The sequence below is a fragment of the Ochlerotatus camptorhynchus genome, unplaced genomic scaffold, assembly GCF_037179485.1.
Source record: "Ochlerotatus camptorhynchus isolate MF236.1 unplaced genomic scaffold, CSIRO-AGI_Acam_v1.1 ptg000361l, whole genome shotgun sequence".
In the NCBI taxonomy this organism is placed as follows: Eukaryota; Metazoa; Arthropoda; class Insecta; order Diptera; family Culicidae; genus Ochlerotatus; species Ochlerotatus camptorhynchus.
In genome coordinates this window covers 553,834-567,832 of record NW_027040849.1, presented here as the reverse complement: position 1 = coordinate 567,832, position 13,999 = coordinate 553,834, and the positions used below count along the sequence as shown (strand labels likewise).

The following is a 13,999-nucleotide window of genomic DNA, read 5'->3' as shown; positions in this document are numbered from 1 at the left end:
TTCTGTTAAATGTTCAGATCTGAATGGCTTACAGATGATTTTCTCACTCATGAGCCGGTTTTTTGCAATCATGTTTTGACGTAGGACTACGTCTGTGATTTCTATATGGGGGTACACTTTGTGAAAACCTAAAATGGAACATGTAACAAAATTATGAAAGATTTTGAACGTTAATAACTCAGCTGCCCCTGGACCAATTTGAATAATTTTATCACCAATCGATCAGAAATATTTCTACGCATCGCAATCAATCTGTTAAAAGACTTTATCATTTGTCAAAATGTCACTATTGAAAATTTCACGAATGTGCAACTGTTGCTATGATAGTTAAAATTATCACCGATTGCCTGCGAAAAACGATTTCAAAGTTGAATTAGTGGTGAGTGGTGGTGTTCTCCGGTCCTAGCGATCAAGGTTGACCTCAACCGCTGATCGGATTTAGTTCCAATTATCGTGTGTGGTGATGTCCGGTCGTCGGCATCAACAGGCAGCAGCAGTGCTTTCGGCAAGTGGCGTTGAACATTGTTCTCCAGTACACAACAAAAAGCAGCGAGCTGCAGCCCACATGAGCATCCATAGAAGTAGGAAGAAGCCACACCGCTATTGATCGGAATCAGTAGCTCTTCGTGAGTCGCTGTGGGCCATCGATGTCAAGCGCGTCATACTGAAGAGTATAAACAGAGAGAACCCCGCTCAAATTCCTATTCTCAAACAAAACACAAGCTCCAGCTGCAGTTAACAAATAAGATTTATTATATAAGGCCACGTAGTCCTGCGTCACCATTGCGTACAACCCCAGAAGGCTGTTCTCTTGTAGTTTTTCATTATTGAACATATGTGTACAGACAAGCTAAAATAGGGGACGACTGTATAAGATGGCCACCCGGGGTAAGACGACCACTCTTTTGCTTATTGAAACAATCTACTCTTGCAAATTAATGCTGCAGAGTTCTTTGCTACAGTATAAATAGTTTGCGCATGACGGCGGCCTGCATTCGTTAATTTTTGTTTACTGAATTTATTGCTTTAGAGCTATCATATAATTTATCATGTAAAAGTAACGTTACTTTAAGGAAAACACATGTCTGTTGGATGTATTTATTGTGAAAAATATACGATTTTCATTAAATTATGGGGTATAACAGAAGCTTTTACAGTTTGACATATGTCGGGGTAAGCCGAAAGTAAATAACAATATTGCCATAGTTGTAGATGCTTGACGTCAAATATCAGACTTCAAGTGGTCATTTTAAACGATAGATGTGGAGATGATAGTATAGAGATGAAAGTTCCGTCAGAGCACTACAGTGTGAAAATTGTATATAGAGAGTAGAAAGCGAGCAATGGTCAATTTTGAGGAATGCACGAATCGGGTTGATCATCTCCTTTACCAAACTCCCCTGTTGGGGGAGGGATGATGAGAGGTATCTCCCCCCGTCACCATTGGCAAAAGAGATGATCGCCTATTTGCTCACGTACCTCCGATGAGCGAAAACAGTTCTATCGATTGTTTCACAAGTCGTCATCAGACGTCAGCAACGTATGCAGAACCCGTAAAAGTAGTCAATTCATAAAACTAGGTTCAGGACTTCTAAAAAGCTTCTGTTACTGGCATTATATGTAAGATGATCAAGGCATTCCAAGTGGTAATGGTGCACAAGTAAATTATGAATCCCATCACTACGCGGCGCTAGTGAACATGTGAACTTTCTGTATCTATAAGCTATATCCTGAAATCCTCACCATCTATGAAAAGTCCACACGTAAACTAGTGTCACGTAGTGAGAGAATTCTGATCTAACTAACCCACAAATTTGAAGACATTGATCACATCTTTCCCGAAGACGGAACCATTCTTAATAGTAAAGATCTCAAGATATATTTTATACAGGAAATTGACTTGCACATCTGCACCGCATAGTGAGAAAATTCTGTTCTACTGGTCGCTATCCACCTTGACCTACTGTGTAATTTTGCCGAAGGCACTAAGCATCTATATGGCCAGGATCATGATATCTTCCATGTGGCCAACGGGTGGCCAACTCAGCATGTATATTAAGTCTGCTTTTGATTCGTGATAAAACATCATCAAATGAAAAGGAAATTTTCTGAAAATCAATCTAATTAGGGAAAGTACTCTAAGCCTAAATAATCACTAAATATATCGCGGAAATTTTATACAGTTTTGGTTAAATTTTACTTCAAGCTTAGGGTGGCCGTCTTCCTCCATCGTCTTCTACACGTGTAATTTACGTGTTTTCCAGATGCGATTGCTTCTTCTTATTCCTCGCATTTCAAGTGTTCTAGATGCACCTCCACAGTTATTAATTGAGAGCTTTTGATGCCTGTACCATTTTTGCATTAATATAATTGTGTGGCAAGTACAATCATAACTCTATGCCCAGGGAAGTCGAGAAATTTTCAAACCCGAAAAATTCCTAGACCGGACCGGGAATCGAACCCAGCCACCGCCAGAATGGTCTTGCTTTGTAGCTGTGCCTTTACCGACTGAGCTAAGGGAGGTCCCAGGGAGGTGCGATTGCTATAGATTTAAAATTAATCATGGGCGTAGCCAGGTTTTAAAAGAAGGCAATTTACTTGCTTGGTTTAACGACTCTAAGTAGTTAAGGTTAAAACTGAAAAAGCCATTAAACCAAGCAATTCCTCTCAAGTTCCACTCGTCACCATCATTAAGGCTTTTAGTGATGGATCATTAGGACGAATATCATTAGACCAATCCAAATCGGTTGTTTACCCGCATAAACGCGAATCATAACCTGACCTATCCGAAAATGGTTACAAATAATTTATAATCCCTGCTAAACTTTAACTGAAATGGTTACGGAACTATACATAAACGTTTTGTGTGATAAAGTTTTAACCTTATGTATTATGGTTCTTTGGAAGTGAACCTTACAAATAATGGGTTGTTAAGAAACATTACCATTCAAAATAGTTGTTTTGTCCATACATGGTGTTGTTTAACCATTTTTGGTAAGGTCAAGACTCATTGAACCGAATAGTTAGAATAGTTACAAATTGAACTAAGATCACTATTCTATAAAGACTACCTTTAAAAGGTACCGTAAAACGGGGTATCTTTGATAATGCGGGTAGCTTTGATAGTATAACAAAAAGATTAAATTTACTCACTGCGCTTTTTCCAAATTTGAAACATTGGCTCCATATTGTAGCGTAGGTTAATTCCTCTGATATTGTAAATAGTTTTTATATAGTATGTGTTCCATATTTTACAAACATATTAAAAACAAGTTTCGTGTTTTTCGCCTGTTTGAAAAAGTACTCAAACCACCACTTATGAAATGTACTTCCGATATAGTCATCACAAATTCAATGTTCAATTCTTATTGCTTATGATGTTTTCTGATTATATACTTATTTGAAGTTTCATATTTCAAGAACTAAATTGTTTGAATTTCACCCATTTTTTTCTACATTCATCGAGCATTATCAAAGAAACTCCAAATAAAAAAAACTGAAGTTCGGTCACAAAACTAAAAAAAATAGTGCAAATGCTTTAATTTCCGTTAAACATATTACTAACTTATTAACTCCTGGATCCCCAGTACTTGTTTTGAAAATATAAAATAGGAAAAACATTCATTTCTGTAAAAAATATTTAATATATTTTGACTATATGTTTTTAGTATTACTTCTACGTGAAGTCAACGATTTACATAGTTGAAGATGCTAATTTCAAATAACAGACTGTAGTGGTAATTTTTATACGATAGATGGAGTAGATGAAAGCATAGAGTTGATAGTTCCGTTAGAGTACGGCAGTGTGAAGATTGTGTATAGATATTAGAATAGCGAACTAGGACAACTTTTAAGGAAGGTACAAATCGGTTTTTTCATCTCTCTTGACCAAACTCCCCCTTTGGAGAGGGATGGTGAGGGGTGTCCCCCCCCCCCCGCCACCACTGGCAAAAAGAGATGAAAACCGACCCGTTCAAGTACCAACTGTGTGTTTGAAACAGTTCTACCGATTTTTACCGCACTTCAATTGTTATTTGAAGGAAGGCATCCAGTCGTAGGTTTGGAAATTGCAACTATTGTTTACCCCTACCACGATATGTGCTCCTGTCATCGTCGACTTGACGATCTCGAGGGGACACGGGTGGGGTAGGTAATATATATATACTTTAAAAAACTATCAATGTAACCCCGTTTTACGGTGCTAATGATCACAGAATTTCATTGATCGCCTCTTGACATGATCCGAGTGTCTCCAATCTATAGAATCTAAATTTAAAGTAAGCATTGTTTTTAAAAACTTAACCGTATCATGTAGTATTTGTCCAGTTATATTTGATGTCACTTCCACTAAGAGGGACGCCTTCCGTTTCAACTTACAAACGTATTGCTACTTGTCCCAGTGTACCTTAACTTGGAATATTCCTTAGCATTAGATAACCTCGGAATTCTCCATCGGTTAGAAATTGTGGTTAGAAATATCTTGGAATGCGAAGAAATATTTTGGATATCCTAGCAATTATCCTCGGCGTTCCCTAATTATTTCCGCATAATTTTTCCTTGGAATACTATTAAAAATTTCCATGAATTTCTTCTCAATTTTCCCTTGGAATGCTTCCATGAACTGCTTTGGATTTCATATCGAAATTACCTTTAAACTTCTCTCAAATTTCTCCAAATTTGAATTCTGCTTAGAATTTCTTTGGCATTATTTTCGGAATTACATTTGATCATTCGATGAATTCCTTTGGCATTCTTCACAGCAGTCCCATGTCATTATTTCCAAATTTGTCTTTGAAATCTCTACACGGATTTCCAGCCTTCCCTGAATATTCTTCCAAAATTATTTTGGAATTCGCTTGGAATTCGTTCCCAAAATTCCGATGGATTTGTTTCCAGAATTGCCTTGAAATTTTTTTCAGAATTCCATTAGAATTGTTTTTGGGCTACAAAATGGTGAGTGACAATCTGGAAGGAGCGATATACCTAGCTCCGGTCCTCACAAGTTCCTACCTCACGCCTCCACGAGTCATATGATCACAAAAGACTGCCAGCATGGACACAGCTGGTTGGCGTAGCCTGGACAATGTTGTCAATCCGACAATAGCAGAGTGAGGAGGTGCGACGCGAACACTGGCGCGGTAACCATAGCACGGTGATAGAGGAAATGCTTCGCCAACCCGAGCGTCTGTTCACCATGGAGGTGCGGCTTAAACAGCGTCTGACTGGCATCCAGCGGCTAAGAAATAAGAAATGCTCTTCCCCGGAAGCTACACCTAAGATGGCAGCCCCATCACGGCGGATAGGAGACCTTAGGCCAACCACCTACTGTCTCTGAAACCTTTACAATTGTTACAGAAACCAACAGAGAAAGACATCGAACTGATTTAACGGCAACGACTTTTAGCGCAAAACAACGGACACGAATTGGATCATGGAATGTATTGACGTTAGCCCAGCAGGGTAAACTGTCACAACTCGCTAACTAGGTGCGACGCATGAAGCTAGAAAGCCTGGGACTGAGTGAAGTTCGTTGGCCAAACTTTGGAGAACTCAAACTGCCGTCGGGACAGGTACTGCTATACTCTGGTATTCGAGGTGAAAACGCTCCCCGCCATCATGGAGTTGGTCTCCTACTTAGCGTCCAGGCAAGTGCTGCGCTCATCAAGTGGGAGCCTGTTAATGAGAGGATAATCGTTGCCAGATTTAGAACACGGATTCGTAACCTTACCATAATCCAATGTTATGCGCCAACCGATGCTGCCGAGCTACAGGACAAGGAGAATATTTACAGTCAACTTAATGCCGTCGTGGAAAAGGTTCCAAAGGGTGACATCAAGATCTACACTGGCGACTTCAATGCGAAGATCGGCTCCGACAACACGGACTATGAGCGTGTCATGGGACGCCATGGTCTCGGCGAAATGAGCGAGAACGGTGAGCTATTTGCAGAATTTTGTGGCAATAACGACATGGTGATCGGGGGCTCGCTCTTCCCCCATTGGCCAGTGCACAAAGTCACGTGGGTTTCCCGTGATGGACATACCGAAAATCAGATCGACCACATCGGGCGGCGGTTCAACACACGCCGACTTGAAGATCCAGCGGTTGAAGAACTTGAGACTCGAGCTGCGGACGTTCCAGAAGGTGGCAGCGTAGAAGAACAATGGACGGCCATCAAGAATGCCGGGTGAGCTGCGCACCCAGAGGAAAGAGTGGATCACAGATGAAACCTGGCGGAAGATTGAGGAGCGTAGAGAAGCAAAAGCCGCGATAGAGCGGGCGAGAACCAGAGGAGCCAAGAACGAAGCCCGTCAACGGTACTCGGCTCTAGAGAAGGAAGTCAAGCGCTCTTGCAGATGGGACAAGCAAGCGTGGGTGAACTCCCTGGCCGACGAAGGGGAGAAAGCCGCAAACACTGGCGATATACGCCTCCTCTACGATATCTCACGACGCCTGAGTGGAGCAAGAATGAACCCGAGGATGCCAGTGAAGGACACGACTAGACAATTGCTTACCGACCCCACTGACCAGCTGAAACGCTGGTTTGAGCACTTCGAACAACTTCTTCAAGTTTCGACGGCCAACCAGCCATCAACATCTCGGCATGATCCGCCTAGGGTGCGGCGCATCACTCGCGTCAATTCAGAGGCCCCATTTGCAGGAGATTGAAGCAGCTATCCGAAGCATGAAATCCAACAAGGCTCCAGGGGTCGATCGCATATCAGCAGAGATGCTCAAAGCTGACCCCAGGCTATCCGCACAAATGTTGCATCAACTATTCTGTAATATCTGGGACACCGCGACTTTTCCGGCCGACTGGATGCAGGGAATCTTAGTGAAGGTCCCAAAGAAGGGGGATCTGACTGTGTGCGACAATTGGCGAGGCATCATGTTACTGTGTATTGTTCTCAAAGTTCTGTGCAAAGTTATCCTGAATCGGATACAGGAGAAGATCGACGCGACTCTCCGACGGCAGCAGGCAGGATTCCGTGCCGGAAGATCTTGTGTGGACGCATCATCCTGGAGCAGGTCAATGAATTCCAAGAGTCCCTTTATTTGGTATTCATTGACTACGAAAAAGCTTTCGACCGTCTCAATCACGAGAATCTGTGGGGTGCCCTGAGACGCAAGAGAGTCCCGGATAAAATCGTCAACCTCATCGAAGCGCAGTATGAGGCTTTCACGTGCAGAGTTCTGCATAACGGAGCCTTGTCCGACCCTATCCGGGTAGTCGCTGGTGTGAGACAAGGATGTATACTATCACCGCTACTATTTCTCATCGTAATCGACGAGATCATGGTGGGTGCAATTGACCGTGTACCGAACCGTGGGCTGCTTTGGCAGCCTATCACCATGGAGCATCTCAACGACTTCGATTTGGCTGATGATGTTGCTCTACTAGCACAACGGCACTCTGATATGCAGAGTAAGCTCAATGACCTAACCGAACGCTCCTCTGCGGCGGGTCTCACCATCTACTTCAACAAGACCAAATCGTTGGATATCAACACGGGCAACCCTTCCAACTTTACGGTAGCGGGGCAAGCAGTGGAGAAGGTCGAAAGTTTCCAATATCTTGGCAGCCAAATAGCGTCGGACGGTGGGACCAAGAGCGAATAGGTGCACGAATCAAGAAGGCTAGGGCTGCCTTTGCGAGTTTACGAAACGTATGGAGATCCAACCAGATAAGTCAACGCACCAAAATCCGAATTTTCAACTCGAACGTGAATTCTGTGTTGTTATACGCCAGCGAGACGTGGTGTGTATCAGCGGAGAACACTCAAAAGCTGCAGGTCTTCATCAACCGATGCCTGCGGTATATAATTCGTGCCTGGTTGCCTCACAACTGAATCTCGAATGCCGAGCTCCATCGTCGATGTCATCAGAAGCCGATAGCAACAGAAATTCGAGAGCGAAAGTGAAGGTGGGTCGGCCGCACACTTCGACGGGGCGGAAACGGGCTGGTTTGGAATCCGGCAGGACATCGCAGCAGAGGCAGACCCAGGGGCTCATGGCGGCAGAGCCTCAATAAGGAAATTAAGCAAGTCGATAGGAATCTGACCTGGGCCCATGTCAAGGCAAAAGCGAGAAGCCGCCCAGGATGGAAGTCTTTCACGTTGGCCCTTTGCACCGCTGGTGGTGCACAGGACCTTTAAGTAAATTAGAATTGTTTCTAGAATTCCCCTGAATTTTTTTTCCAGAATTTCCAACGAATTCATTTAAGAAATTGTGTGGAATTGTTTCCAGGATTTCTTTTTACCGATTTTTTCGTTTTTCTCTCAGAATATATTTTTAGCTTTCTTTAGAATTCTTCCCCAAAATTTCTTTGGATTCCTTCTCAGAATTCCAAAGGAACTATTTAAGAAGGAATTCACCTCGCAATTCCCTTTAAACTCAATTAAAAATTGGAATTTTATTAGGAATTCCTTTAGCAAACTCCTCAGACTGGGATTCCTTTGGAACTCTACTCAACATTCTTTTAGAATTATTTGAAAAAAAAAAATCCTTTGCAATCGTTCTCGTATATGAATTGTTATTATCATCAGAATTGGAATTCTCTTCCATTCCCATGGAGATCTCATTAGAATTATTTTGAAATTATAATCATAACTAGCTTAGAGTTTTCCATAGAGTTCTCCTGGAGCTGTCCTTACAATTGCTCTGAATACCTACTCGTGAAATTATTCCTAAAATAATTGTTCTCTTCCCCTTAAAATTCGTTTGGAACTCTGCAAAGTGACTGTCGCTTAAATTTCTTCAAAGTGACATTAGCCTAAAATAAATATTAAAAAAAAATCCTAGACTCAGAATATTGTTTTTTTTTTCAATTCTGCACACTTAGATGTTATGCCCAGGTGGGCACCACCGAGCAGCTTGGCATTTTATTTTGCTGGTTCCCAGTGAAAAATTTACCAAGATTCAGCCAAATTAATGATTTATAGCTGATCGGCAAAATTCCCGTTTGTTAACTGAATCTCGGCAAATTTTTCATTGAGATCCAGCAAAATAAAATGCCAGATATGAGCCTAAATTTATCATACGACACATGAAATCATATTACAAATTGAATGTTGAGTAATTTCCCCTCGCTGCGGATTTCAGAATCTTAGCTCCTTCGTTTCCAATTAGACAAAAATCCTGAGCTACGTTTCTAAACATAACAACCACGAGTTCTTAATCTATCATGGATGTGCAAACCTCACCGTGAGCTTTTCCCGAAACATTCTTAAAATTCTACCTCATCATCATCATCACGATCATCATCATCAGTAGCAGCAGCATTGCATTGGCAGCAACGGGAAAGTTCCGAATCCCAACCCAGCAAAGCTGTTAAACTCAATTATCGGAATGCCAATCAAATTCACCACAATTTTTCGGCAGCGTGTTTTATTAGCTTCATTGCCCCTTCCATCCAGCAGCGGCACACGACGACGCAAAGTTTCATAAATCAGTCAGTGCCCAACGCAAAGGTGCATGGAGTTTGATTTGAGAAAGGAAATCGTCATCATCAGTCAGGAAGACGGAGACGACGGGGAATGGAGCGATTTGTAAATCAATTAAACTGATTTAGTGGTTTTCTGATTCGCGGTGGTTTTGTGTGGAAGGAGATGACTGTCAAAAGAGCAGCTGGTTGGAGTTGGACCGGAAAGGGAATTGTATTTGCATAAAGTTGGATCGGGACTTTACTTTTTGTTTGTGAAATTGAATTGACGAAAATTTGCTGAGGATATTGAGAAAAACCTGCCCAGAGAAGGTGAACGGAAGTATACTTCTTGAAAGTTTTGCAATCCAAAGTAGGTAACACGATTTACGATATGATTGCTTTTTCAGATTACGGTGGATTAGGATAATTTCGTTGGACTGAACGGCATCGTTTTGCTTGTAAATTGTTTCGTAATTTATATAAATTTATTTTTACTTAGAAAAACGACCAGGAAAACGTCATTATTTTTTTAAAAAGAATTTATGTAATTTTTGAACAAAACGAACACTAGTTTGAACTTATTTTTTTTACTGTTAAATGTGCAATGGGATACCCATGTATTCAGCTTCTATTTGAAACAGCTTGGTTTAGAAAGACGCAAAAAATCCATCACGCATATAATTGATTATACATAAAAGTCCCTTGAAATTTTACCATCTATTCACAAGTACTGAACCCAAATCTGCCAACAAACCTAACAAAGTTATACATTTTGGTCAGCATATCTCCCTTCAAGAGTCACATCAATAGAAACCGTTGTTGCAAAATTCTCACCTGCACTTCCTCCTCCTCCTTATCGCTGGCAAACTGGAAGTCCTGCCCGAAGGTAATACTGACGGTACATATCAAAAGTATGATACAAAACGTTTCCTGATGTCGTAAATTCATTGTAGCTGGAGTTTCCTATTTCCAAAATCGAAATATATCTCCAACTTCCCCTTTCTCGATGGCGTATCACCTATTGCCGTATTGCCTATTTGTAGACTTGATGCGAAAATTGAATTATCTTACTACGGTTGAATATTCACTTAAAAATGGGATTCTCTTCCTTGCTTATTCACTATTGATTGACGATTCTTTTGCATTGGTTTCACTTGTTTCAAACACTGCCACTTGACCGGTTTCGTTGTTATATTCACGACCACACACAAACTCCTCTGCATACACACAGCCTGTCGAACAGCTACACGTGGATTCCTGACATCCCTTCGCCTAGTTTACTGATGGAGGTAAGCAACTTCACAGTGCGTGTGAGCTTTGGTCTCCTGGTTATGTTGTTGCTGGTTGAGATTGTTTAAAGATGCCCGAATTGTTAGCAGCAACTCGTTGATGGGACCTTGTTTACTATTATCTGTAAGAGAATGAAAAACAAAAAAAAATGAGAAAATTAAAAAATAAAAACACTTTTACACAACTGAGAAGCTGATGGCGATTGTTACCATTAGTTGACACTAAATGGTTTTATGAGATCATTTTTGTTATAGTGATGAGCAAGAACGAGATGTGTGAGAGCATCAAATGGTTTTATGGCTCAGGTCGTTCAAGCTTAGAAGGGTCATCGAAAGAGGCCATTTATATGCTGTGTGTGTGTGGTGTGTCGTCGATCTTTGATGCGTCGCCCGTAACGAAGCTGACTCATTTGGCTGCTGGGGCTACAAGTAGGTGATGTAACCAACTACGTAAGTGTCAGGTGGTCGGTGGATGGAGTTAATTAAAAAGCAGAAGAACAATGCCAATATAACCATCTGAGGCATCCCAGGTGCGATTTGATTATTAACTTGGTCAGGAGGGAAATGGAATCTGTCTGGATGTCAAGTAGGTTAGTGGGGTCTCGGATTCATTTTCAGTTTTACAGCACACGAACACACCGATAAAATGTATAAGAATTTATAAGATTCATCTTCCTGTCTGACTGTTATAGAGTTGCCACATCACAGCGTAGCTTGGCAGCAAGAGCAGCAGTAAATTCATACCGCAGCTTGATATTTATTGGCAAGATTTCGGTGCGGCCATCGAAATTAGAGCAGACTTGAGATCGGAGACAGATCTAATGCGGAGTCCCATCTGGCGGTGGCATGTTTGTATGCTAGATTTTATGTTTTTAATTCTGGTCGTAGGGTTACGGAATGTAATGTCAGCCTAGCCCCTCACTTCGGTCTATGAAGCAAATAACTAATTTATTCAGCAATAATACACAATATTAATGAACAACTAATATCCCATCTGCTGTGAAATTGTAATCCGTAAATGAATTGCCTATTTTCGGGACAAATTGTACATTTGTTGCTCTTTTTTTCAAAGAAAAAGTTGAGTGAAATTTTCATATTTTTCGATTTTGAGACGCCATGATCTTGCCGTGTTATCAACAATCAATACGAAACTAACGATTTTAAATTGGCTCACTACTTGACTAGCCTATTGGTCCCAAGCAAACGATTAACGTACCCCATTCTAGTCGAAATTCTACTACTACGCAATGTTTGTTTTGATTCGCTATGAAAGTTTGACAGATAAAATGAGGGGTTAGTGGATTTTCCTATGTTTCGAGGGGTGAATCGATTAGCTTGGGACCGAAGAGAGTACCAGAGCTGAGCCAAAAAGTTGAGCACGTTATTTCGGGACCTTCTAGTCTTAGAGTTACCTCTATGGTATTATCATAGAGGTAACTCTAAGACCAGGATGTCCCGAAGAAACGTGCTCAACTTTTTGGATCAGCTCTGGTACTCTCTTCGGTCCCAAGCTAATCGATGCACCCCTCGCAACAGAGGAAAATCCAATAACCCCTCATTTTATCTTTCAAACTTTCATAGCGAATCAAAACAAACATAGTGTAGTACTAGAATGTCGACTACAATGGGGTACGTTAATCGGTTTTCTTGGGACCAATAGGCTAGTCAAGTAGTAAGCCAATTTAAAATCGTTAGTTTCCACGGGTTGGTATTATTGCACTATCGAAAATCTACACTGCGATGGTCATCTAAAAACCAGTTAATTTCATGAATTGAAATTAAAGGGTGTCCACGATGAAATTGCCACACACAAAATTGATTCGCAAAATTCGAGTTTTCATCCGATTGCCATCAAATTTTCAGGGATTGAGAAATAACTATTAAACTTCATTTTACCATTTTACTCGTATTTTATTTACAGTCCATACGCAAATGCCCGCACCTTGGCCTTAACCCCGGCCATAAGATTCTGCACAACCTGTGAATCAACCGTTTTTTGCATGTAAACCCATACTTTCTTCAGTTCCTCGACTGTCTTCACTACCTTAGGTCGTTTAAGAAGGTGCTGCTTCATAATCGCCCAGTACTTCTCGATGGGGCGGAGCTCCGGAGTGTTGGGAGGGTTGAACATTTTCGGCACGAAATTGACCTTATTGTCCGCATACCACTTCAGCACGTCCTTGGAGTAGTGGCATGAGGCCAAATCCGGCCAGAAGATTGTTGGGACGTTGTGGGCCTTCAGGAGAGGAAGCAGCCGCTTCTGGAGGCACTCTTTTATGTACACCTGTCCGTTCATCGTGTCCTGGGTCACGAAAGGTGCATTCCGCTTCCCGCACGTGCAGATGGCTTGCCAAACCAGGAATTTCTTCGCAAATTTGGACATCTTCTGAGTGCGGACATGCTCCGGAACGCTGAACTTATCCTTGGCCGTGAAAAACAGGTTGCCGGGGATCTGTTTGTCTTTCGTCAGCATGTTGAGGTACAACTTCCTGGCACGGGTTTTGGCGGACTTGTTCTGCTTCTCGTCGCGATTAGGGGCCTTTTGTACCTTGAACGTTCGAAGCCCAGCCTTAGTTTTGGCCTTCTGGACAAAACTTCGGCTTAGGTGCAGCTTCTTAGCCACATCCCTAACGGAGGCGTTCGGATTTCGGTTGAAGGCCCCAACTACGCGGTTGTGATTTTTGGTGTTGTACGGAATACTTTTTCCTTCACTTCTGGGCTTCCGATCGGTGGTCAACCGTTCCTCGAACCGCTTAATCACTCGCGACACCGTGGAATTCGCGATTCCCAACGTTTTAGCGATGGAACGATGCGAGAGATCCTTGTTCTCGTGATGAATGCGCAAGATTTTATCACGCACGAGCTGTTCTTTCGACTCCATTTCCGCGAGTTTTGATCACAGGACTTTAAAACTTGCAGGATGTAAATAATGCACTATGAACTAAATCCACCCAAATTTTCATTAAATTCTACCCAACGGTTAAAAAGTTAGAGCAATTTCATAGTGTGGCAATTTCATCGTGGACACCCTTTACTTACTTTTTATAACATGGTAGCCTAATAAATCAATATCACATTTTTCACTTGTGTCGTTGATTCAGAAGATTTAACGCAATTTGCGTTTTAAAACTATGGGCCGAACTTTAGGGACGTGATTTTAATTATGGCCTACGGAATTTATATGATGACCGTATATTGGTATTGGTGAAACCATTTGCGTAGACGATGAGTCTACAATTCTTTACTCCTTTATGAAAATTATTTTTTTTTTACCTTTTCACTCCAC

At 41.6% G+C, this 13,999-nt stretch overlaps 1 protein-coding gene across 7 annotated transcripts in view; it reads right to left on the bottom strand.

The window, feature by feature from the left end:
* Dg (Dystroglycan) overlaps positions 1-13,999 on the bottom strand; it is a 542,469-nt gene that overhangs the window by 75,252 nt on the left and 453,218 nt on the right. For all 7 annotated transcript variants that reach the window (XM_065231765.1, XM_065231766.1, XM_065231770.1 and 4 more), the window contains one exon: positions 10,259-10,835. In XM_065231765.1, coding sequence (XP_065087837.1) covers positions 10,259-10,372 — 114 coding nt within the window. In that variant the 5' untranslated portion in view covers positions 10,373-10,835. The remainder of the gene's footprint in view (positions 1-10,258; positions 10,836-13,999) is intronic.